The sequence below is a fragment of the Cephus cinctus genome, unplaced genomic scaffold, assembly GCF_000341935.2.
Source record: "Cephus cinctus unplaced genomic scaffold, Ccin1 Ccin1_scaffold0696, whole genome shotgun sequence".
NCBI lineage: Eukaryota > Metazoa > Arthropoda > Insecta > Hymenoptera > Cephidae > Cephus > Cephus cinctus.
This window is the reverse complement of record NW_014333318.1, coordinates 115,110-137,435: the sequence shown is the minus strand read 5'-3', so window position 1 is coordinate 137,435 and position 22,326 is coordinate 115,110. Positions and strand designations below refer to the sequence as shown.

Here is a 22,326-nt window from a genome sequence, read left to right as displayed (position 1 = left end):
TGCAGTTGTTTCATAACCAAAGGAATATTTAGTGGGTGTTCTTTTTATTTTTTTTTGTTTGAATAACAAGCATATAAGGAGTAATATTAGTCGTTCGTGCACGTGTTATTGATTACTGAAACGTGAAATTGTTAATTTTTCAAAAATGGATTTACATTTCGAATTGAAAATATTTATTAAATCTCGAGAAGAAAAATTATGTGATCCACTTATTATGAGAAAGATGCTATAGCTTTGTTCAATATATTTATAAGACCAGGTACTTACCATAATTTGTCTTACAGAAAAAACGCAATAAAAATCGAAAGTTACTGATCTAGATTATCTTATTAATATGTAATAGATAAGCATCAAGAATATATCCCAGAGTGAAATGATTTTATTAAAATTGACACGCATTAAAATAATTTAAATAACAATTGCGATACCGTACAATAATACGAACGTCAAAAGGAGCACGAATTATTGTCCAAAATTAATAATACGTTCTAATGCGATAATATATCATGAACTTCTCACTTGATCCAACGTGAGGATCTTGATCCGTGTCAATACATCTGACCTCGTTGCTACTGATAAGTTCGTGCAGACTTTTTTTCTCCATTACATTCGACAAGTGTCAACAAAGCTGTGTAAATTCACGTGATTTCGTACGGAATGTAGTGATAAAGAAAACAGAAGGAGAAAAATAAGACAATTTCTTCAGGAATCAGCACCGCACGACGTGTACCCAATCCTTACGCGTCGTACGTGGAGGCAGAAACATTACCGCCATGACCGGTCCAATTGGTGTGAATAAATTTACCTTCCTGACCTAGAAGTTCATAAGTGTGGGCACCAAAGTAATCACGTTGAGCCTGAAGAAGATTCGCTGGGAGTCGAGCACTCCTGTAGCCGTCGTAGAAGGCTAGGGCAGTTGAAAGGGCCGGTGTTGGGATTCCTAGAGTAACGGCGGTGGAGACGACCACCCTGGCACTGGCTTGACACTCCTTCATGGCTTTGGCAAAGAAATCATCTAGTAGCAGATTCGTGAGTTTTGGATTCTTCTCGAATGCCTGTTTGATGTTACCCAGGAAGGCGCTGTAATTTATAAGGAGAAATTATTTGATGCATCATGAAATCCTTTAGACTCTTAAAACAGTATTTATAACTGATCTGACGGTACCGGAGGGTCCGGTCGAGATTTGAAGTTAAGTAAAACGAAAGGCACTTTTCGACACGCATCGTGTAACCTTGTACTTGATATGACTTTCACCATAATTGGATACTAGGAGCATGTATAGATTGCATGAAGTACACGCTAAGCTGGCTAGCAATGATATTTCTATTTTTATTTTTTATTACTCAGATGGATATTACTAATGAATGGATTCTAGCGCAATAGGTGTATAACTTTAGTGTCTTTGTTTTAGTTTTAGAATAAATTTTTATACCTACGTTAAAAGCTAGTTATTTGAACATTGTAGAATTTAATAATTATTTAATTCTACTTGAAACATTCAAGGGGGCCATGACTTCAATTTGACATTTGTTACCATTCACTTTCAGACTCATTTAACAGGTCAATGACGCTAGTGTTAAGTTATTCAGGACAAATGCTAGCAGTGATATGATAAAATGTGTGACTGTCGTTCGATCCATGGTAATTATTTGCGACTGAATTTTAAGCTGCAAAGAGTGAATATTACCTTCTAATAATGCATCCGCCACGCCACATCAGTGCAATTCCACCATAGTTCAGATTCCAATTGTGAATCTTGGCAGCTTCTCGAAGCAGCATGAAACCCTGGGCGTAAGAGATAATCTTGGAAACATAGAGTGCCTTCCTCAAGTGCTCCAGGAATTGTTTTCTGTTTCCTTGAAAGAGAGCTGTGGGTCCATCTAAGATAGTACTTGCTTCTATCCTTTCAGCCTGTAGGGCGGAAAGGCATCTGGCAAATACAGACTCGCCGATTAGGGTGACAGGTACTCCGTAATCCAGTGCAGCAATAGCAGTCCATTTTCCAGTTCCTTTTTGACCGGCCGTATCCCTGATGCGCTCCAGAAGGTATCCCTTTTCATCTTTGTATTTCAAAATGTCTCTAGTGATCTCGATCAAGAAGGAATCGAGTTCGCCCTTGTTCCACTCAGCAAATACGTCACTCATTTCCTGGGGCTCCATGCCTATTCCGTTGCGCATAATATGGTAGGCTTCGCAGATTAACTGCATGTCACCATATTCAATTCCATTATGAACCATTTTTACAAAGTGTCCAGCACCTGTTTCGCCAACCCAGTCACAGCATGGTTCTCCGTCACTTTTAGCGCTTATGGCCTAAAAATGAAAACAGAGCAATGATTTTGTATACTTCTGAATTGTAATGAATTACATTTTTATTATGGAACTCCGCTAACCTGGAAGATAGGTTTGATGTGTGGCCAAGCTTTAGGATTTCCTCCAGGCATTAGTGATGGTCCATATCGCGCGCCATCTTCACCCCCACTGACTCCACTGCCAACGAATAAAATTCCTTTCTTTTCCAATTCTTGGGTGCGTCTTTGAGTATCTTGGTATTCTGAGTTACCTCCGTCGATGATGATATCACCAGGGGACAGAAGTGGAACTAATTTTTCAATAAAGGCATCAACGGCAGGTCCAGCTGTATAATAAAATATTTGGGTTTAGAACTGAGAAATTAAAAGTATAATTTCGAAAGAAATTATTTTTGACTTCATCATAGATATGACCCAAGGGTCAATGTTAATGTACTGTCAATATCTTTCTTGAGTACCACTTATATAACGGGTGACGTCGATGAATATTTAGTGACGTACATATAGAGATATTATTGACGTAATAACAAAATATTAATGAATATTTGAATGTCATTAGGAACTTATATACATAGTCTTACAATAATGCTATTTCCATTATAAGACCAGTTGGTATAAAACTGAGATTAAAAGTAATTATGTCTTGTATCGTTTAATGCAGCCATTGAGATTATTTACCTTTTACCAACATCATCACTCTACGTGGCAACTTTAACTTGCTAACCATTTCTTCGAGACTGAAGGCTCCAATAATTTTTGTACCCTTAGCTTCATTCTCCAGGAATGACTTAACTTTGTCTGTTGTACGATTGTAGGCACATACCACAAAACCATGATCATTCATATTCAAGATCAAATTTTGTCCCATCACTGCCAAGCCAATCAAGGCGATATCTGCAACCCTATAAAACAAAAAATGTATATTATTTCTTTAGACCAAATTCTATATTTAACTAATCATTACGATGTTCATTACCAACAAGTACAAGCTATTAACATTTTATTTTTGCTAAATCTTTAAGTTTGCTTTATACACTAAACCATAAAACTTAGCAAATTATTGAAATTGTGTTAAATCAATGTACATAAAATAATTTTTCAAGAAGAAGGTCCTGGTAATGGAGCAAATCATACAAAATACTTACAAAAAAATAAGACATGGTTCAAATTTTTATTATCGATCAATGAAAAACCTTAATTTTCATTAACAGAACTCTCAATGATATTGCTGATATAATGATAACACTCCCAACTCTGTTACAGGTGACATTGCAATGACAAATTGAAAGCAGTCACTCAAGATACAAGACATGTATGTTAAATGATAAGACCTAATTTTTAAATATACTCACTGTTCTGACATAATGTTGAAATTAATGTAACAATAGGCCAAATTGATTCGTGATTAGACGAACTGATCAGAGTGTGGAAAATCGGCAGCAACAAGTGGTCGTCCTTAATCGTCGGCTTCTTCCCGGTTGTCTGTAGAGGACGTCGGTAGTTCTTAATCTACTAAGTCAGCCGAGGTCTAGCGAACCAATCGGCAGCCTCGCAAGGTCACCACACAACTTTCCATTATCTCTCGTTATTATCGAGTCACGATTCCTGCGCCTGATTGCGTGGCTGACGACGCGCACTGTTACACGGTTCAGTCGCATGTGGCATCCTCGAACACGTGGGTCCATCATAGAAAAAGCTATGCCGTTTAGAACTGGTCTGAAAAAAAAATCCTGACATCAATTTGAAATCTGACGCAGGTATTCATTCATCATTCCACCGTTCTTGGAGAAAAATCAAATACTAAGAGTTTTCTTACAACCATAAAAATTGTTGAATCAATCTCTGTAGGATCATCAGTTGCATAACGAACAGTTCAGTGTATTTCATAAACCGTTGTAGCACAGATAGTATGTGGCTCGTATAGTATGGACTACGCGATCCCTACTTCAAATCCTTTGAAATAGTGACCGTAAAAATAAGCAAAGAGAAAATGAGGTGGCGACCAATCGCTCTTCTTTTCTAATGTTTCTATTGGCTATGTTCTTTATACTTTCGTACTACAGCTTCTGATTAGAAAGAGACAGGGTTTGGCCGCTACCAGTCGCTATCATTTTTTTTCAGCTGACCAGTTTTTGTATGTCTATAAGTCGATGTTGGTGGTTCAAAGGGTCGATTGATTACTGATACCTTTGAATGAAGTTTATCTGATAGGATTCAGTTAAGAATTAAGTCTCTAATCATTATTAGTTTAGATAATTAAGAAAAAAAAAACCTGTAAACCTGTTTAAAATTAATAAAAAATAATTAAGAAAATAAATGTAAATGCACAAGAAATATACATATTTTTAACTAGTTTTAAAATACAGTAGTAAATATAGAATCTTTTAGTTTTCTGTTTTATTATTTATTAAAGGCCTTGTAAATTCCCATGTAAATTTGCGCCATTAAAATTTTCAAATAAAAATGAACGCGTATCGCATCTTGTAATGTTTTACCAACATAAGATACATTGTATTATATTTGACAATGTATAGATGACGCCACTGGTGCAAGAACTCACAGCTAGGAATAAATAGTGATAAACATTTTTTTATTATACGCAGCTTCAAAGTGATTCGGAGAGCCAGGCAGAGAGTCACCAAGGACTCATTTCGTGATATTTAGAAGACCCATCCAGTAATCGTGACCCTAACTGTAAACGTGAAGGCGTTTACTTGGGGATTTGGGCCTGCCCGTTGGGCGTTATCGGCCCAAGAGTACGGAGAGATGTCGATTCGGACGGCAGCTCAACGTCTCGTGCAAAATGGTCGGGTCATTCTGCGTTCTCTCAGGAATCCCGAGCATCGATACAATAGCTGCTATTCCAGAAGCCAGCTCGACAAGATACACGTTGTGGAATTAGGTGAGTGATGCATTATTTTTTAAATCCACTCCGGATTGTTATGTAAACTATTTCCTAATGCAGTTGAGATCTTGCTTGTACAGGTATAGGTAAATTTTAAAGGATCTGATGCAACTAAATTGTACCACCTTTGTCTATAATTATGCGCAATAATCTTAGGGTGTCTGTTTTCATATAAATAGCTATTGATAATAAAGTCAAACTCTAATGTCATTCCATAATAGAGATATTAATAATGGACCAAGGCATTACATCACAATTCAAATAACAAAGATGTTAATTGATTACAGGCAAATCACAGGGCCACGTGCCTCAGGCTAGTGGTAATGGCTCGGCTGCAGGGAGACATCTCGGCTTCCTGGGAGCTCAGGCTCGACGAATATTTGTTGATAATATCTTGAAACGGGTGACAAATACTCTTGCAGCTGATCTACGACGACGTGCAGCTAGTCGTCTTTTGTTTGGGGATTCTGCACCTTTCTTTGCTCTTGTCGGAGTGTCTTTAGCATCTGGTACAGGAATACTTACAAAGGATGACGAACTAGAAGGAGTCTGTTGGGAGATTAGGGTATGGATGTGTCAGAGAATTATGTATGTCAAAGAATCAATTATCGTAGAATTTTTTTTTATGGAATATAGTATCACTTCTTTTTTTTATAGATTACTGGCACCATGAGAAACTGCAGTTTATTTCTTCTATAATGTTATTCTCTAATTAATCACAGTTTTCAATACAATTTCTTTATCTGGTAATGATATCACACGACCATAAACAAGTGCATGGCCAGAGTCCAATTTTGCATTGCCAATGACAAAGGCGTTTTACACTGCCAAACACTAGGTCCATATTATGGATTATATCTCATATATTGCCATCACCGATTTCCAGTCTTTTGAAAGTTCTCATATAACTAATTTAGAACCTCTATTGACTGTTTCCAGGAAGCCGTTTCAAAGGTACAATGGAACACGCCACAAAACGACAAAAATTACGAAACTACGACTATCGAAGAGCCACCAGCAGGTCTGAAAGACTTCGTAATTGGCCCAGTTATTGCAAAAGGATGTTCCGCTGTTGTTCACGCTGCTCGTTTCAAGGACGCATCGGAAAAAAAAGATTCCGATCAAATAATGATCGACGATCAGTCCAAGAATTTGTCAACTTTCCCATTGGCTATCAAGATGATGTTTAATTACGATGTTGAATCAAATGCTACTGCAATCTTGAGAGCAATGTACCGTGAGACAGTACCAGCCAGGAAGCACTACAGGAATGATGAATTGGCACAATGGGAACAAAGAATGGCTGATAATAAAAGAAATCTTCCTCCACATCCAAATATAGTAGCTATGTATTATGTCTTTGCTGATATGGTGCCTGCGCTACCAGAATCAATAAGAATGTATCCTGATGCTCTTCCTGAAAGACTCAATCCTTACGGATCAGGAAGAAATAAGAGCCTCTTTTTGCTTATGAAAAGGTGTGTATTTAAAATCACATTTATTGGTTACTACAATATTTTTCGTCGTCTCAAGGAAGTCAATAATTGCATTCTTTTTCTCCAGATACGATGTCACATTGAAACAGTATATGACCGATCGTGAAGTCAGTACTCGTGTGTCCATCTTGTTGCTCGCCCAACTCCTGGAGGGAGTTGCACACATGAATGCTCACGGTATTGTACACAGGTGAGTCAAACATCTTTTTCATTTTATATAATATGACTACTACACTCGAAGTTATGTAACTGCATCAGTATCAATATGAATGCCGATTGTATTTATAGATAATTGTCGGTATCATTTTCTCTTATGTAATTCAATAATTTCAGAGATTTGAAGAGTAACAATATTCTGTTGGATTTGTCCGAAGAATTAGACAATTGTCCGACCTTAGTAATCACTGATTTTGGTTGTTGCTTGGCCGACAAGAATCATGGTCTTTATATGCCATACAATAGCCACGACATTGACAAAGGCGGGAACATAGCGCTCATGCCACCGGAAATCGTAACAGCTGAACCAGGTCCTTTCACTAGTTTGAATTATACCAAAGCTGACCTCTGGACAGCGGGAACTATTGCTTATGAGATATTCGGTCAGAGAAATCCCTTCTACGAGGATAAAAAGGCAAAAACTGCTTTGAAAAATCATATTTACACCGATGATGCGCTTCCGGCTCTACCGGAAACTGTTCCTGGAGTTATAGCTGCTTTGATTAAAAATATACTGAGCAGAAGCATGTATAAGGTATAAACTTGTATTTTCCATTCAGTATTAACAATCAACTAAAGAAATATGCAAACTTTATGTTTAAACATACATTCATTGCAGCGACTCAGTCCTGACATAGCAGCTACGATTATACAATTGTACTTATGGGCACCAAACGCCTGGCTTCGAAATGAAGGCAAGCTGCCCTCAAGTAACGAGGTAAGCAATTATGCTTTATAAATTATAAATAAACAGGCAGTAGCATTAAAATCAATATTGTATTCTAGATTCTCCAATGGTTGTTGAGCTTAACCACAAAGGTACTTTGCGAGGGTCGTAAATTCGATCATTACCAACCGGAAATGCTTTATGATAAGAAAAAGCAGGAGATAACACGACAGAATTCGTATCGCCACGAACTCTCGACGCGCTCATGTGGACGACGCACAATGCCAGAGTATCAGCTTATAGCAAGCTTTCTTAGTAGAGTAACATTGAGTAACGTGAGGGATGGCTTGAAGTGGATACAGCGAAACGCCTAATATTTATTTGCTTTTTTTTTATATTAACGGCGTAGAGAGTTTAAATTAACACTGGTGAGTAAGATCATCAGGGGACTGCGCATGCGCCACTTCAGTAGAAATGAAACAAAAATAGCCGGTCTGGCACTTAGATGTACAGATTCTTATTAACAGAAATACAGCCTTGTTTAAGGTTGCGAAAGTATTGATGTGAAAAACACGCGAAACGGTTACTTAATAACCGAAAGATAATTAATCAGTTTGTTTTTTGTTTGCCCTCAAAGAAGTATTCGCTGAGCACAGGTATACAAAGCTTTCTTAGTGTTCAAATTGAATTTTTGTACTCGTCGAACCACAAAAGGGAAGGAAGTGATTCATTTGGCTTTTTTTTTTCTTCATTTACATTTATGCATGCCACGGGAGAAAGAGAACATTACACCCTTTTGTGATTCATGTGCCTTTAATATCGAGGTATGAAATTGTTGATTGGATTTAATTTGAGAATTATTGTTTTATTCTTAACTTTTCGCTTAGCTCAAGCGACCCTTCGCGCGTCTTATATAAAATATATGAAAAAAAAATCAACCAGAAAAAAGCCAAAAAAAATAGAAAAATGGTAGACTAGAAGGAACGGATTTCGTTTTGGCTGCAATCTTTTGAGTTTTCTCAGTAAAGATTGATTACGTCGCGTATACAGAATAATATTAATGATTACCGTGCAGTACATGAAAATGAGTACTGACACGAGTAACAATATTTTTTCTTCTCTTTTCGATCTTCCGAAGACTTTGTTCACGGACTATTTATTGTATATCTTCAATGGTATAACTTATAGAATTTTTCAGATCATCAATTTTGGTTTTAATAAGTTAGAGACTTGAGAAATCAAGACCACGTATATTTGAAACTATACTGAAAGTTTATATTTCCATAATGAATTCGCGTTCTGGTCACAGTTGGTGATTTGAAAATTGCAGGTGTAAATATTAATAATTTGTTCTGGTTAGTTCGAGAGACGTAATGGGCTTGTATAAAATAAATTGGAAATAAAGATTGTACATAGGAGTGATGGAAAAATCATCTGTTGTACAAATTGTTTATTATTTAATTAGTTTTTCTTAATGTCGCGAGGATGTATCGGTTTACCGGATCTTTGCATGTGATACATCATATTATTTAAATCCAAGTTCTTTGCCTTGGCCAAGTCCTCCAGGTACTCAAGATATTCAGTGTAGGAGAGGGCGCGCTTCTTGAACTTGAAGAAGTGCGTACCTGTCTCTGTCGTTGTTAGGGTATGCATATCAAGAAGTCTTGCTGATATTAACCATTTGTCACTTTGGGAAAGTGGTATGAGTTTTACACCTTTGGCATATGATACAGGATCCATTCGACAATATGCTGCGATGAAAGATTGATTAGTTCTAAAAATTTATAATGTTGTAATTGATACCTGCAAACATTTCCTCCATGGGTACAACTTCGATCTCTTCCTCCGGCTTGGGAACTCCGTAATCTATCATTTTAAGGATTCCTTATTGAACAAAGAAAAATAGGAACAGTTCAACTCTCTTTAAGAGTTGTGTGAGGATATCTGAAAAAGTCGTAGGACAATTTTTTATGGTATCAGTTGTTTTTTTTTTTGACAGCTGTTAAAACAGAAAGATGGAAGTGAAAACGGGTACCGATAGTGACCAATCCTCAATGAATAAATCTGATATGATTAAAATGTGCTATAGTCTCTTATTGGAGCAACAAAAAGAGGACATAAAAATTGATTCTTATGGTGATTTGATAATTGCTACGCCGCATTCGAAATGTTATCTGATGGATACAGCAAAAAGAATCGTACAGGAAGAGATTGTAAAAATTAGTCAGGACACTTTGGCAGATGGTAGAAAAGGTTTTGAAAAGGATGTAATTCAAGAACGAAAAACAGATTTCACCATGAGATGGAAAACTAGAAAATCGCCATACTTCTATAACGATTATAACACTTTACTTGAAATACCAAAACTAATGCGATCACCCCAAAATCTTGTTTTAATGAATAATCTCTTTTTCTCCTGTTTCTGCGAGAAATACTATGATGGCACTAGAAGATTAATTTTACATGGAAATGATCTCCTCTTAAGAATACGGTTTGTTTTAAAACAATATAAAATTATGTTAGGAAAACTACGAGGGTATATTTTAGGAGACGCTTCGAAGACTGGGATATGCCTTACTTGTTAATATTTCTACGAAGCAACAGGGATGTGGTTTCTTTGAGTTTACCATACAATAGAATTCACTCTGCAGGATTTATGAATTTAATTGACCACATAAGTGTAACTTGAATTGCAATTCCTGATGAATTGTTCTGCATAGATAAATAAAATATATTTCAGGCTTACAATGATATATTAGAACTAAACTTGCAAAACAATTTCCTGGAGAAACCTGGAATTGAATATATGTGCTCCGTGGGAGAAAAATTGCAATTGAGGATTCTTCAATTAAATGGAAATAAATTTGGAGTGGATGTAAGGACATCGATACAACATTTTATATTTTCTAATAGCTTCTTATTTTTAGGCTGCCAAGGAAGTAGCATTGCTACTACTCAAGAATCCATATATACGTTACTTGGATGTGGCTGAAGTGGATCAGACTATATCTAGTTTAGTATATTTCACAACAGTTATGAGAAATGATCAGAATCAATATAATGACACTCTAAAGATATTAGACATCAGCAGACCCAATTCAGAATTCAAATACTACTTCGACACAGAACATTTTGCAACTGTTCTTGGCGAACTATTGAGAGTAAACATAATATATTACAAGTACATTACTAAAATAAAAAAATAAAAAACAGTGCATTACTGTTCTATCTTCACACAGTTTAATAAATGCCTGGTCGAGTTACATGTACAAAAATATGGATTTTCCTGTCATGACATAGAAATTATGTTAATTGATGCTCAGCACAATAATACTCTGCATTTACTCGATTTGAGTAGAAATAATATAGGAGATCATGGAATGGAAAAAATTGCTGATTGGTTGAAAACTAGACCAGCCTTACAAGGCCTTCTTCTTGCACATAATATTATAACTAGTACTGGTGCTCGGTATGTGTGTATTTACAATGTTCTTATTCCATCAGATTAATTATATATTATTATATAAAGTAATCGTTTCCTAGAGCTTTGAGCTTTTGCATGCCATTCTCTAGAATTCGTTTATTGGATATTTCTCATAATCAAATATCAGATGAGGGAGGTGTAGACTTATTGAATACGATAAAGAAAAGTACTCCTATTAGACATCTTAGATTATTTGGTAACAACCTTGGTCACCTTACAGCACAAGTAATTATCATACAATTATCTAAGACTATTTTTTATGACTTACAACAATTTTAATTAAATATCTTGTTAGATTGTTGAGCGAATGTTAATGTCTGGTGTATTGACACAAGATAATCTGGACATTATACCCTATAGAATTGATGGCCGATTGAATCTGGCATTTTATCCAGCCGATCACTATAAACAGAGATATTATAATGTTCCAGTTTATGGTTATCCACAGCCACTAAGACTTCCTTACATCTGTAATGCATTCAAAGGAAAAGCTATGCCAAAAATCAGATTTAAATATTTTGATCCAGTACCAATCGAACGTAGAAGGCCTAGGGTATGCAGTTTGGAGAAAAGAATTTATATGAAAATATTATTCTTGTTATTACATTTTCAGATCCACCCAGAGGATCCTTATGCATGCATCTGTTGTAAGTGCAAAGATGATCAGGCTATGAATTCTTTGGCACCATCCAATTCGGATATAAATTCTGAGCTTTGTATCTGTGGTGTATGCCAGTATGAAGAGCATCGAAAGGAACCTAGCATTTGTTACTCAGACATTACAATGTTGTCAAAATCATCCTATTCCCGTCATTCTGATGACTGCACATGTTGCTATTGCGAAGTCTGTGAAGGTATCAGTGATGATAAATAATTAATTATGTTGTACTTTTTACTTTCAAAGTTTTTGATATCACTTAGGAAAATCTGAAAGAGATTCTGAAGTGGTCAATAATCATATTGCTCACTGCACATGCTGTGAGTGTACAAAAGTTCAGTGCGATACTCTAGCGTCATCCTCATCCTCCACATCATCTAAACCAGACAAAGTGCAGCATCTCTACGAGTCTAAAGCATTGCATAAAATTGCACTGATATTGGATCATGTGGATTCAGAGATGCGAAATCATATTTTGCGATGGGTCACAATAGATGAGGTCACTCTCGAAGAGGATTTAAAGGCTGGACATGGTATAGTAATCATACGACTATAATATTTCATTAAACAATTATATTAAAACTAATTAGTATTATTAGATGAAAGTAATTCAGAACAATCAGTCGATCAGGAACCCATATGCACCTGTTGGATACCTATCACGGTTCCGATACAGATTCCTTGCTGCATTGACGAAACAACATAATAAATAATAAAAAAATATATCGATCACATTTGGCACAAAACAATTCCGCGAAAAATTTGATGTATTTAAAGAATTAATAACATAAAATATACAATTTTTTTAACGAAATCATTCGATGTACCAGACCGTGTTTAAGTGAAATTTTAAGCGATATACAAGTAGGATGGCTGTACTTGGACATCCACAAGTCTTTTGCTATTTCGTACATATTTAGCTTTATAAGTAAAAATTTACGACTAACGACTTTCTGATTTCCTTGAGGATGATTTTTCCTATAATCATTTATTATTGGTTAATACTTAGAAATACGTTTTAGAAGGCACATATTTGTTTGTCTTATTTCTGTAATTCTCGACTTCTCTTTAAGTTGAAGCTAAAGCCGAGAAACCCTAGTTGCTGCACTGCAGCCTCGATACTTGCTCGCAATTCGTCACAAAATCAAAAGCACTATTATAATTCAATACGACGTCTTTCAATTGCTGAAGTTCACTGATGGCATTCTTGTGAACTTTCGTCTTTTTATTTTTGTATCTTACTGCTGTGATCATTTTATCCAGTGTGTAATGTAACCAGAGGAGATTCGTAAAGGGTTCAAACTTCTGCCAATTGTTGCTGCAAGTCGAAATTATAAGAGAAATGCAAAGATTGAAATAGTGAAATAATTATGAATAATTATTTAATTACTTACTTGACCTTGTCGCGCATAAGTCGATAAATCTCAAATTGATATTCACCCTGTGCTGCGAATAGTGCTGGGTCCAGAGCAAGATCATTGAAGATGCAGCATCCTTGATACGACATTCTTGACAAAGTGAAGTCTATAATTGCAGCCTTGAAAGAATGAAGAACAATTTTGATTAACCCTGAATTACGTTTTTTTTTTCAATTTTTATACTAGTTCAGTAAGTCTTACCTGAACACCTTTAGTTTTGAATGAGACTTTCTTATCATTTAGCTTATAGTGCACTTCTTTCTCATCCGTATGCGATATTAATATATTGCCCCAATGCAAATCTCTGTGCTCGAATTCCAAAGATTTTTCAGCAACTGCCAATGCAAAAGCAGTCTTTAAAAAGAAAAACATTGTTTTAGACAGAAAAATACTGATAAACCATTAAAAATTAAAATAAAAAATACCTGTATGAATAACGCGTGGGACTGTGATGCATTTTGAAATACAAATGCTTCTAAATCCTGACCCCCGTGTCCAAGTTCTAGTACAATATATAATTGATTATCATTGAACATCAAAGGACAGTCATTATCAGAATTTTTCTCCTCGTCATAAATCTTCCATAGTTCAACTAATTTTTCAGGATACTTTCCGATGATGCAACGAATGTTCTTCACTTCAACAAAACTGTTGCTGTTGTATTTATCATTGAACCTGAGGTTATAGAGCTCCCTGTAAATGCACAGCTAGATTAATTATATTGTTCTATTCTGATTTTGCAAAATATCAATGAATCTAAAAATCACCTGGCTATAACAATCTCTGAAAGTATCTCACTGAATTTTTTCTGTATTTCACCATTCACCAATTCTCTTCCTTCTATTGGTATAATTTTTATAACGGAATTCTCCTTCTCTCCTTCGTGGATAAAAACTTCCCCGTAAACACCCTCGCCGATTTTTCGACAACGTTCCAGATATCTGTGAAGAAAATTGTTCAATTTTAATTTTTAGGTTAAAATTGTACATATAAAAATTATATTCAAATCTGTAATACTTACGACTTAGGAAAACATTCTTCAAATTGTATATAATCATCCTGATTACATCTCTGCAATACTACTTCTCTGGCTGTAAATACAGGACCAGTTTCAAAAGTTTCGATAGCTGCATTCTTATGCTGGACATTGTAGACTGCAGTTTCTTTCAATGGTGCTAAAATTCATTTAAATATTTAATATTGACATGAAACATAAAAATAAAACATTTTTGGAAAGTCAAGAAATGTTGTTACCGATTTGCGTGGATAACTGAGAATAAGATTTTTTGTTCTTGCTGGCTGTTAGTCCATAAGCTTCCAAAAAGGGCGAATGTTTGATATGACTGAATTTCTTATTATCAGGAACAACTCGAATAGAAATACGTCTTATGTGTCGTCCAGGACTTGTAGATCCAAATGTTGTATTCACTTGTGAAGAGGATAAACGGTTAACACTTGGACGTATTTTGTGATGCGTTTCCGGTTCCTTATCATTGTCGTTTGTGTTTATACAGCTTTGTATAAGTCCTGTATTCCCAGAAATGCTTGATTTACGAGGAGCTGTTAATTCAAATAAAATACACGTAAAACTCACCCATTTACTAGAATAATCAGTGAATTATAAAAGAGGAATTGGCCTTTTTTTCCATTTTTTTTTGACAGCGGAACTAAAATATTAGTAAATTCTTACAGAAGTTGTAAAAATCAGTAGACAAGATAATATAAAATGAATTTTAATGCAAAAAACATAAATAAAAAATTGCTATTTTGGGTTAACTTTTCACCCGTTCAAATTTTGTTTGGCATATTGAACTTGAGTCTTATTTGTTTCGTTAATTATATTAGCGAGACGTAGTAGACTACGATAAATTGTTCTATATTTTATAATTTTTGAAAAAGAGTATTAACAATGACAGTATGTAATAAGTATATTTTAAATAAAATAATTACTTCGTTGTTGCATGGCAAGAATCGCTTGAACACTTTGCCTCCACTTTTTGCCTTTGTTGACACTCAGCGCATCCAAGTCAGCATCTTTTTGAATATTATTCAAAATAGACAGAGATCTGGCCCAGAGTTTTCCTGGTTTCAGGAATACCGATGTTTTTTCATTAAAATTGTCAGCAGACACATTAAGATTTTCGCTATTTTCCAAAATTTTTGAAGATACATCCACCAATGACAGATGAGTGTTCTGTAAAGCATTTGTTGATACTTCTTTAGGGATTCCCCTAAATGCAGATTCTGATGTTAGTGTCAGTTGGTAACCGTAATTTTGATGACTTCGTAACTTGGCTATCGTTGAATTACGTAAACGTTTTGTTAATGGAGTGGAATCGTTAACATTGTCTACGTCCATCTTTTCCAAATTGTTGCTTAACAAACTATTGTCAAAATGTACATGTGTATGTTGTTTCTCTGATTTTTTTGATTTCTCTGATTCTTTAGAAACAGTTTCTTTTTTCTTAATATTATCACAATGTTCAAGATTTTCTTGAGATTTCTTTGAATATTCAGAGTCCATTGATAAACTCTGGGCTGTGGTTTCTTGACTACTTATGTCGCTTAATGATTCATTGGAATCATCAATTTTACTAATAGAATTCACTTTGTTATGTTCAAGTAGATTGCTAGTAGAAGTATCGGTATCAATTTCTTGAGAATTTTCAATAATTTTGGTGGGAAATAAAGATGAGTCTTCGAAGGATATGTTTTCTGTGTTTGAAGATTCTTGACTTGCTCTTGTGTTAACTGCAAGAATATCACTTTTCAATTGTTTGTTGTTCTTGTTTCTTCTTTTAGTAATTTGAGCCTTTGAGCAAAATACATCTGTTTTGTTTTTTGTATCATCATTCGAAGATGTTAAGTTTTCTTCATTTGTTGTTCTATTACTAAACAGAGAACACGATGCATCTGAATCTGAAGAAACACCCAAGACTTTCTTACACAAATTAGTCCTCGCAAATGAATTATAATTTACTGTACTTGCTGCATAGATACTATCTTCTGATTGGTCCGATGCAAGTCGTACAAAAGAGTTTGATTTTATTTTATTTGACTTTGGTTCCAATTCCACTGTCGTTTGTTCGTCCATTGACAAGCATTCTTGAGAAACTTCAATAATTCCTCTTGTTCCTTTGGATTCCTCCACGTCAGAAGTATTATAGTATGAATGCAGATTCTTTTTTATAGTATTTATATCTTGGACGTCATTAGTTTTCTCTTTTGACAGTTCTTTACTAATACGTTTATCTTTAACTTGAATTTTTTGCCTCTTTGTTTTAATAGAAGTAAGACTGTTGATGGGTGAAAAGCGAACTTTCCTGAGTGACTGTTTCACTGGCCCCTCTAATGGTGTGCTACACATTAAGCCGTGATAATTTTGCATAGGTAGATTAGATTCCCACAATTTAATTTTTTTGTACTCAGAAAGTCTTATTCGAGATAAATTAACACTACACTCTTTAATATTTAATTGGTTGGTACAATTTCTTGAATCCAATTGAAGTGGATTAATTTCCTGTATTATAGACGTTGATTTCAGAAATTTATCCACATCATTCCTAGATATTTTAACTGAACAAGATCTAATAATGGATTGAGATAAATTATTTCTGGTAGTTTCAACGTGTTCGTATGTAATATTTTCAGCAGGTAAATGACTGAAGTCTGGAATACAAATTTCCTTTTTGTCGTACTCCTTCAAATAGTTTTGTTTAGTCTTGTTCTTTTCGTACCTTTCTAGCTTTACACAACAAGGTTTAACTATTATCATTGGCTTCGTTACTTCAACTGAATTACTAGAGTTAGGATACGATGTAGAACGTGATACAGCTTTTATGCTAGTCGACGGTTCCAGTGAATCCATAGGTTTGTTATTTGAATTCTTATTAGGAGCATACAGTGTAGAAGGTGCTATAGATTTTATGTCAGTGAATTGTTTCAGTGGATTGATGAGTTTGTTATTTAAACTCTCCTTAGAAGTAGAATATAATGTACAATGTGCTGAAGCTTTTACGTTAGTCAATGTTTCCAGTGGATCCATAGGTTTATTATTTGAACTCTTTTTAGAATTAGAATACGGTGTAGAATGTGCCAGTAAATTTATGCTATTTGATAGTTTTAATAGGTCCATGGATTCCCTTTTTGAACTGTCCATTGAGATATTGTTTATATTATTGGATGAACTGTTCACGTCTGTATTATCTATCTGATCACTTGCGTCATTTAAACTGTTCATTGAAATATTACTCACACTAAATGAAGAGTTTACTTCTGGTCTGTTAACTAGATGATTTATGCTTGTTTGATTTTGATTATCTTGTACAGCTGGAACATTGTTATCTATGCTCTTCAATTTTCTTTGTTTTTTAATATGAACATCATTACTTGAATGTAAATTGCTGGAGTTTCCTTTACTCTTGCTCTTTCTTTTTCTTTCCTGAAATATCTTCTTTTTATTTGGTGATAACACAATCTTCATTTTCCATGCAGCTTTTTTACGTTTTGAGGGTACTTCTTCCATATTCGTTGCTTTAGTTATTTCTGACGTGTTTGAGCTTTGCAAGTCAATTTTAGCAACCTTTGAGGGATTATTGCCAGATACTGATTCTATTATAAGTTTATGATCAATAACACTACTGTTATTACTGCTATGATTTGAGTTTTGTGAGAAAACATGTTTTACATCTTTCTTAGATTCTTCTACTTTAATAATATTATTATTCTTCTTTTTATGGTTATATTTGCGTTTGACTTTGAAATCCTTTTCTAAACAAATGTCTGTTTCATTTACACTCAGCATTGCTAAACCATTCTTCTGTCTAGTCTTCCTCACAGGCTTTGGATACTTATTCCTTGTAACTTTATTAACCATGACCATCATTGAATCTTTTATCCTTTTCCCTTTTTTTACCACTTTTACAGAAGCTTTATTCTTTGTGCGTATTAGGTCTTGAGCAACAGAAATTGTTGAAGAATTATGTACTGGTAGGCTGTTGTCACTACTGTCATACCAAGAATCATGTGTACCTCCTGATATAGGAGGTACTGGCGGTAATCTGAATGCAATACAAAAAGTACATAAAACCTAAAGATAAGTAATGGCACTATCACACAATACAACAATTAAATAATATACTCACCTAGCATCTTTTGCAAGTCGATCAAAGGTAGTGTCGAATGGATCATAGTCTAAGGTATCATCCACATTTTTAAGCTTCTCCTTCACCTTTATATTATAGTTCTTAGAGGATTTAAGTTGAGTATTTGTACGAGAAATAATTGTAGGATTTTTATAAAGTATAGACGTTTGCTTAGCTGCATTTTTTCTTTGGTACGTTCGTATGGGTAGATTCGACATTTTATCAACTACTAACTAATAAGGAAATATGTTCAATTAGTATATTAAAAGCTATACGTTTTTAGTGACAATATTTAGATATTCCCACGTTGTTCCTCCGTGCACTACGAACTCGAAGGGATGTAAATAGCACAGATGAAATTGAGGTTGACAAGGTTAACAATTTGTATTATTTTTCGATATTGCATTCAATCCCGCAATTTGACATGAAAATGTTAGTCAATCGTTTTATTAAATAAGTATTATAAGCCGTAGTTCTCACTTATGATTTACTTCTTTGTTAGCAATTCTGTAATTCTTTTATTATTTCAAATGGTTAGCTTTAAAGCTTTTTGTACGGAGCAATGCGCTTTCAAAGTATCTTCCTTCCTTCCTTTCCTTATGGCTGTATCCCCAATGGGGGACATGTGCCAGTAACTGGTCCTAATAATCAAGGTTGGAAGTTCGACAATAGATGGCGATGTACCTTGCGAGACGGTCCTTATTCAACTCAGCGTGAGGGGACCTACAAAGTTTATACACCGAATCCGAACAGTGTTGGGCAAAATCCGTATAAATACTCACTTAAGTTTTCATATGAAAACCCGTTGGTGAATGCCGCTGGAAGCTGGGCACGAACCTCCAACCTTTCGGTCGTGAACTTTCAAAGTATCTAGATTCCTGACATTCCTGTTCAAAATTTTCACATAAGTAGGGTTTACAGAGATAAATAGAAAGGAAGATGCACAAAGCTACGGTGTTAGGCGATGCCAAAAACATGTCGCTAAATCGTAATGGCGAGTCCGGGAGTAGGATCTTGTGATCATCGCCTCCGTCGATAATGCACATTCCACCGTAGCCGAGCTTAACGTGATCACGAACGGGTAGCCTAGCGGACAGAGATTCTCCACAACTTACAACTGAATCCCAGAGCAATCCTTAGAAAGAGGCCGCTTATCAGATATTGCCTAAATCTTTTTCTTTTGTAATCTTAAATTCAAATGTACAGTGTAAGCTCGATAAGATTTACTAAGACAAAAGCCAGCACCTTATGCCTGCCTGTGTTAAGGAGTGCAGCGATGCGGTGCCAGCTTCCATCATTATTTAACAATAGTTCCAAGCGGAACTATGGTCCCAACATTGAGTACTAGAGAGAATTATTCCGGAACTGTTTGAAACACAACCTGAAAATAACACTGAAAACCAGCTCCTTATGCATACCTGCACTGAAGCATATGGTGCGACTAGTATCCTTAATAGGTATTTTAACGATGTTACGTAGCAGAATTGTTGTTAAAACCTATCTGGAACTATAGAACTTCTCGAGAGCTATTGAAAAAGCCTATTGTTGAATCATTTTCAAGAGATTTTAAAAAAGTGCAGTGCTGGAGCTGACACTCATGTAGCACCTCAATTTTTGGAAAATTCCTATTTTAACGATGTTACGTAGCAGAACTATTGTGAAAACCTATCAGGAACTATAGAAATTCTAGTTAAGTGCATAGCATGTACAACGCTCAGACACCAATTTTTAAAGTTCTTCAAGAAAGTATCGTTTGTACCTCTTTCCAATCAGTCCCGTTCGAAAGAGTATAGTCTCTAGTATATCTCCACTGCGTTCCATCGTTTGTACCTTCATAGTTTTCTTTTAAATTCAATATTAGTGCGTAGCAGGTACAGGGTCTAGACACCATTTTTGTGAGCTATTCAAAACATTTATAGGTAGTATAGTTGTAAGTTAAAGGTAGTATAGTTATAGGTAGTAGAAAAAGTGTAATAATCCGTATGCGTGCGAGAGAGACGCACTTAGAGCCCTGCTGTGCTAATGAAACGTACGCTTTACGAGCATTACAGGGAGCGTCAACGATATCCTAAAATGCGAACAATTGCCGTGTACCGATCAGCCTGCATCGTCACTCGAGAGCATCGTTGACGAACTCTGTACGAGTTGTAATTGACAAACCTGTCGTAGGGGGGCATCACTTTTGTCAAGGAGTATTCGAGCGGGGGAGCATCGTTGACGAACCCTGTACGAGTTGTAATTGACAAACCTGTCGTAGGGGGGCATAACTTTTGCCAAGGAGTACTCGAGCGGTGGGAGGGGGTACCCAGCAGTATACAAAGAATGTATTATTGGTGCAGAGGTCAGTCTTTCGAGAGCCGACCTCTTGGAAAGCGCGTTTTGCCGGTCTTCCTTCCCCCTTCCCCTCTCTCCGTAAATACATCACAGTTGTGATACATTCATCGATCCTTTGTTTCTTTTGTTCATCTACATTCTAAGGTAATACTTGATTATCTAATTCTATCTCTCTCTCTCTCTCTTTCTTTGTGTTACATATTATCCCAATTTCTTCCGCTGGGCTATACCTTCATCGTGATATCACTTTGGTATCGCAGTAAACTCCGCAGCAAATATGCCAAGACGGTTTGAGCGGTGGGGAGTCATGGGTTGGCGTCGGCATCCCTTTCTGCGCTCTCTAGGGGAGCGGTCACGTCAATCTGCGTTCGCTTGTGCTACTCCACTTGGCGTATGGGACCTCAAAGAGATTTTGGTGATGCATTCGGAAAGTGTTCCCATGTTGCGCGGTAGTGTCTGACTATATTTCCAGCTATACTTGTTTCCGAGTGATCAACCGCAGATTCTGTTGCGTACTAAATAACTTTTCCTCGGCCACGCGAGTCTTCTGGATTTTGCTAATTCCGCGTTTATAGCGCACCGACGAGAGAAGAACACTGTGGACTCTCTATTAAAATACATATTTATACATATTATATTAACATTACAAAAATGGAGGTGCTACACGGATGTCAGCTCCTGGGATGGATGTCCAGTTTATTTTATTACTATGAAGGATATTGCGACAGAGAATATTGTGAGTTAATAGAAAATGATTTTCGATCCCGATGACAACCTTTTTTTTAAAAATATTTTATATAAGCTTAAAATAAAGTTTGGGCAACCGAGAAAATTAGAAAGAGAGGAACCTTGAAAAATAGTATAGGCCGATCGTAGTATAGGCCTATTGGGGACCCGCTACGCTTAATAATGGGAACGCATCGACTGCGGCACCTCTTGGGTGATGTGGAAGCCCGCAGGTTGTCGTTGTTATGCTTTTATTGTAATAAGATAAATAAATTAATTGGATATACTCTTTAATCTGTTAATCCCATTTGCAAAAGCACATTTTTTTTTGTAAAAAAAGATGCTCTCCATAGAGGGGTCTCGAACCATAGACCTCCCGATTCATAACCGGATGCACTAGCCAGACGCCAGAAACATCTGTATGTTTTACTTCTTTCGGAAGTTGTATTTCTAGAATTTGATCGTTTATTCAACTGCTTACTATTGTCGTTTCGCTTACTTTACATATAAGCAGAATAATATGAAGATGCACACCAGTTAAGAACTTTCGCGCCACCCTTCTCCACGTGGACGAACAATTACAGACAGAGATAATGCTCATTTCCATATTTGCTTCTCAAGATTATTGATTCCAGGTAATGAAGTGAGCTAATTATTTTCTCATAGTAAATCTTATTGCGTTTACACTGGGCGCTGCAACTGAAGATTGCAAATAAAAAAGTATTTATAAGATTATAAGAACCAGCGGCAGCAGTAACAGCAATAGCAGACCCCTCAGCGAGAGAGGATCCGCAATCGCTCAAGTCGCCGGTCGCGCGGTACGAGCGGGCTTTTAAAATATTAGTAGATTCTGTCATAGATAAAATTAAAAAAATATATATATAAACTTAAAATAAAGTTTGGGCAACCTAGAAAGGTTAAAAGAGAGGAACCTTGAACAATTTTTGTAGTAAAATAAAAAAAAA

The 22,326-nt window shown here is 35.7% G+C and overlaps 5 protein-coding genes across 8 annotated transcripts; 2 read left to right on the top strand and 3 right to left on the bottom strand.

The window, feature by feature from the left end:
* Positions 1 to 357: 357 nt before the first annotated feature.
* LOC107270069 (6-phosphogluconate dehydrogenase, decarboxylating) lies at positions 358 to 3,984 on the bottom strand. Its single transcript, XM_015744725.2, has 5 exons — positions 3,666 to 3,984; positions 2,992 to 3,215; positions 2,395 to 2,639; positions 1,689 to 2,314; positions 358 to 1,080 (listed from the first exon to the last, which is right to left on the bottom strand). Exons 1-5 carry the CDS (start codon positions 3,674 to 3,676, stop codon positions 738 to 740), a joined length of 1,449 nt encoding a protein of 482 aa, XP_015600211.1. The 5' UTR covers positions 3,677 to 3,984; the 3' UTR covers positions 358 to 737.
* Positions 3,985 to 4,916: 932 nt separating this feature from the next.
* Positions 4,917 to 9,030, top strand: LOC107270065 (serine/threonine-protein kinase PINK1, mitochondrial). The gene is made up of 7 exons (XM_015744716.2): positions 4,917 to 5,215; positions 5,506 to 5,783; positions 6,158 to 6,696; positions 6,782 to 6,904; positions 7,048 to 7,465; positions 7,550 to 7,648; positions 7,717 to 9,030. The coding sequence occupies exons 1-7, from the start codon at positions 5,080 to 5,082 to the stop codon at positions 7,969 to 7,971; spliced, it is 1,848 nt and encodes a 615-aa protein (XP_015600202.1). The 5' UTR covers positions 4,917 to 5,079; the 3' UTR covers positions 7,972 to 9,030.
* LOC112494682 (TPPP family protein CG45057-like) lies at positions 9,015 to 9,595 on the bottom strand. The gene is made up of 2 exons (XM_025087462.1): positions 9,401 to 9,595; positions 9,015 to 9,348 (listed from the first exon to the last, which is right to left on the bottom strand). The coding sequence occupies exons 1-2, from the start codon at positions 9,468 to 9,470 to the stop codon at positions 9,059 to 9,061; spliced, it is 360 nt and encodes a 119-aa protein (XP_024943230.1). The 5' UTR covers positions 9,471 to 9,595; the 3' UTR covers positions 9,015 to 9,058.
* On the top strand, positions 9,500 to 12,542 carry LOC107270067. 3 transcript variants are annotated; one of them, XM_025087460.1, is made up of 10 exons: positions 9,500 to 10,088; positions 10,145 to 10,277; positions 10,338 to 10,472; positions 10,525 to 10,758; positions 10,837 to 11,066; positions 11,141 to 11,306; positions 11,377 to 11,634; positions 11,695 to 11,935; positions 12,003 to 12,272; positions 12,339 to 12,542. In XM_025087460.1, the coding sequence occupies exons 1-10, from the start codon at positions 9,613 to 9,615 to the stop codon at positions 12,443 to 12,445; spliced, it is 2,250 nt and encodes a 749-aa protein (XP_024943228.1). In that variant the 5' UTR covers positions 9,500 to 9,612; the 3' UTR covers positions 12,446 to 12,542. The 3 variants fall into 3 exon arrangements, with proteins under 3 accessions (XP_024943228.1, XP_015600204.1, XP_024943229.1); XM_015744718.2 differs by having other exon boundaries at positions 11,377 to 11,935; XM_025087461.1 differs by having other exon boundaries at positions 11,377 to 11,935; positions 11,986 to 12,542.
* Positions 12,543 to 12,654: 112 nt separating this feature from the next.
* Positions 12,655 to 19,290, bottom strand: LOC107270063 (uncharacterized protein PF11_0213). 2 transcript variants are annotated; one of them, XM_015744712.2, is made up of 9 exons: positions 18,302 to 18,895; positions 15,108 to 18,217; positions 14,412 to 14,717; positions 14,179 to 14,332; positions 13,925 to 14,098; positions 13,583 to 13,850; positions 13,359 to 13,511; positions 13,134 to 13,276; positions 12,655 to 13,057 (listed from the first exon to the last, which is right to left on the bottom strand). In XM_015744712.2, exons 1-9 carry the CDS (start codon positions 18,517 to 18,519, stop codon positions 12,835 to 12,837), a joined length of 4,749 nt encoding a protein of 1,582 aa, XP_015600198.1. In that variant the 5' UTR covers positions 18,520 to 18,895; the 3' UTR covers positions 12,655 to 12,834. The 2 variants fall into 2 exon arrangements, 1 of the variants encoding a protein (XP_015600198.1); XR_001538223.2 differs by lacking the exon at positions 12,655 to 13,057 and adding an exon at positions 19,084 to 19,290 and having other exon boundaries at positions 13,359 to 13,492; positions 18,302 to 19,024.
* Between the last annotated feature and the right edge of the window lie 3,036 nt (positions 19,291 to 22,326).